Here is a 2,950-nt window from a genome sequence, read left to right as displayed (position 1 = left end):
CCCCAGCTCATCACATTGGTACAGAACAAATGCTCATATGGAGGAAGCCCCTTGGAGGATCCAAACCAACACTTATCTACCTTCTTGAGGATTTGTGATACAGTGAAGTCTAATGGTGTGCATCTAGAAACATATAAATTGCTGCTGTTTCCATTTTCATTGAGGGATAAGGCTGCTCAATGGCTTGAAACCTTTCCACAAGGAAGCATCACTAGCTGGGAGGATCTAGTGAATAAATTTTTGGCCAAGTTCTACCCACCTCAAAGGATCATCAGGCTCAAGACTGAGGTACAAACATTTATACAGATGGATGCAGAATCTCTCTATGAGGCATGGGAGAGGTACAAGGCTCTGATTAGAAAATATCCTCCTGAAATGTTTAATGAATGGGACATTCTTCAAAATTTCTATGAAGGTTTGACTCTCAAGGCTCAGGAGGCACTAGATCACTCAGCAGGAGGCTCCTTACAATTGATGAAGACAGCAGAGGAGGCTCAAAACTTCATTGATATGGTGGCAAACAATCAATATTTCTTTGGCCATCAGAGACAACGCCAACCATTACAAAGGAAAGGAGTGCTAGAGTTGGAAGGAGTAGACACAATCCTAGCTCAAAACAAGATGATGCAGCAACAATTTCAGCAACAATTTGAACAAATGGCAAAGAGGATTGATAGCTTACAAGTTGCATCAGTAAATGTCACAAGCCAACCATCAACCACATGGGGGCAGAATGAAGAGAACCAAGAAGATCAGCAGCAGGAACAAATTCAATATGTGCACAACCTAGGTTCTGGATCAAGTGAAGTTTATGGTGACACTTACAATCCATCTTGGAGGAACCACCCCAACCTTAGATGGGGAGATAATCACCATCAAAATCAGTAGCCATGGCAAAAAAATTCAAATAAAAACAACTCAAGAAACAACCAGCAGAACAATAACCAAAATCCATATAGAAAACCCCAAAATAATTACCCCAATTCCAACCATTATCCATCCAATAACTAAACCACCAACCTAAACAACTATTATTCACCCTCACGAGCTCACAACCAACCACAAATTCCACAAGACTTTCAGAGAATCTCTAACTTGGAGATATTGATGGAAAAAATAATGAAACAGTAAGAACTTACAAACAAGAACAATGAAGCTTCCATAAGAAATATAGAAAGGCAGATTGGACAGCTTTCCAAGCAAGCTGTAATTGAAAGGCCATCAAGCTCACTCCCAAGTGACACCATTCTAAATCTTAAAGAAGAATGCAATGCCATACAGCTAAGAAGTGGAAAGATCTTGGTGAAAGACGAAGAAGCAACCAAGAAGCCAAAGGAGAATGACAAGAAGCAAGCTGAGAAAGAGGAAGCCAGCAACAAAGAAGTGACAGCAAGCAAGCAAACTTCAAAGAAGCTCAAAGAGAAGGATGACCAGCCACAAAACTTAAGAAAAGGGAAGGAAGCAATAGAAGGACTATCTCAAGGACAGATGCAAGTGGAGAAGGCTTTCACACCTCCCTTTTCATATCCTCAAAGGTTCAACAAGGAAACCAATGATCAACACTTCCCCAAGTTTCTTGAAGTCTTCAAGAAATTGGAAATTAATAGTCCCTTGGCTGAAGTATTAGAGCAGATGCCACTATATGAAAAATTCTTGAAAGAGCTCATTAACAAGAAGAGAAGCTAGCATGAGAAGGAAACCATTATGCTCACTGAAGAATGCAGTGTATTAATCCAGAAAGGGCTTCCCCCAAAACTTGAGGACCCTGGAAGCTTTTTCCTACCTTGTACCATTGGCGACATAAGCATCAATAAAGCAATGTGTGACTTAGGAGCTAGCATCAATCTAATGCCCTCTTCTCTGATGAAAAGGCTATGCATAGAAGAGGTAAAGCCCATACAGATAACACTAGAGCTAGTAGACAAGTCTGTGGTGTTTCCCAAAGGTGTGATTGAAAACCTTTTGGTCAAAGTGGATAAGTTTATATTCCCTACAGACTTTGTGATTCTGGACCTAGATCAGGAAGAAGGTAATTCCATCATACTAGGAAGACCATTCTTGGCTACAGCAAGGGCTATTATAGATGTGGAACAAGGGGCATTGACTTTGAGAGTGAACGATGAAAGCATTACTCTAAATGTCTTTCCAGAAACACATCACTCTGATGAAAAGAAAGACTGCATGGAGATCAATAAAGAAGACTTGCAGTGGAAGGAAGAAACCAACAAGACACTCATTAATTCCCTTCCAAAGCAAGAAATAAGCAACAAAGCAGGACAGAAGGAAAATGAACTTGTGCAGAGTGATGAGGGAAAGTAAGAAAAAAATGAAATGTAGCCCATCGTCAAGGGAGAAGGATCACCAAAAAGAAGAAAGAAAAGCAAGAAAAAGGCTCAAAAAGGATGGAAGAACAAAAAGATCCCGACTGAGGGATTTTCAAAGGGAGATAAAGTAAAGTTAATCTACCAACAGTTGGGGACAAACCAACAAGTTGATGACTACTACACTGTTAGCAGGATACTCTCATTGGATCATGCAGAAATTGAACATCAAGGCACTGGAAGGAAGCTCACAGTGAGTAGAGACAAGCTGAGACACTATAGTCATCAACCACCCTAATAAAGGCTTAATGTTAAGCTAATGACAATAAAAGAGTACTCCATGGGAGGCAACCCATGATTTAAGATTTTTGCTTTGATTTTAATTCCAATAATCAATGGTCCTTCTAGCATGAATTTGAGTGCTCATGAATATATTTGATACCTGCATACATGATCTTTAAGCATATGCTAGACTTCTAAGTTTGGTGTGCCTGCAGGCACTCCAAAATAGCCTTTCTAGCTTTCTTAGACTATATGCTCGTTCATTTTGATGGAAAATATAGCCAAACATTAATTTTGGTGTCTGCATACACATTAAATTGCAGAGAAATCAATTTTGTTCATAAAAT

At 39.6% G+C, this 2,950-nt stretch overlaps 1 protein-coding gene across 1 annotated transcript; it reads left to right on the top strand.

Annotated features, from left to right (window-relative positions):
- LOC107633227 lies at positions 658 to 2,319 on the top strand. Its single transcript, XM_016336868.1, has 3 exons — positions 658 to 807; positions 1,282 to 1,620; positions 1,738 to 2,319. The coding sequence occupies exons 1-3, from the start codon at positions 658 to 660 to the stop codon at positions 2,317 to 2,319; spliced, it is 1,071 nt and encodes a 356-aa protein (XP_016192354.1).

The sequence above is a fragment of the Arachis ipaensis genome, chromosome B03 (genome assembly GCF_000816755.2).
Source record: "Arachis ipaensis cultivar K30076 chromosome B03, Araip1.1, whole genome shotgun sequence".
NCBI lineage: Eukaryota > Viridiplantae > Streptophyta > Magnoliopsida > Fabales > Fabaceae > Arachis > Arachis ipaensis.
Note: the sequence above shows the minus strand (reverse complement) of the source record. Positions and strands in the feature narration are given on the sequence as shown.

Excerpts from the sequence above, each read along its gene's own strand:
- LOC107633227 (XM_016336868.1), top strand. The coding sequence starts at position 658 with ATGGCAAAGAGGATTGATAGCTTACAAGTTGCATCAGTAAATGTCACA. Across the intron at positions 808-1,281 it reads TAGGTTCTGGATCAAGTGAA|CTAAGAAGTGGAAAGATCTT; the intron begins GTTTATGGTGAC and ends AATGCCATACAG. Across the intron at positions 1,621-1,737 it reads TTAATAGTCCCTTGGCTGAA|AAAGGGCTTCCCCCAAAACT; the intron begins GTATTAGAGCAG and ends GTATTAATCCAG.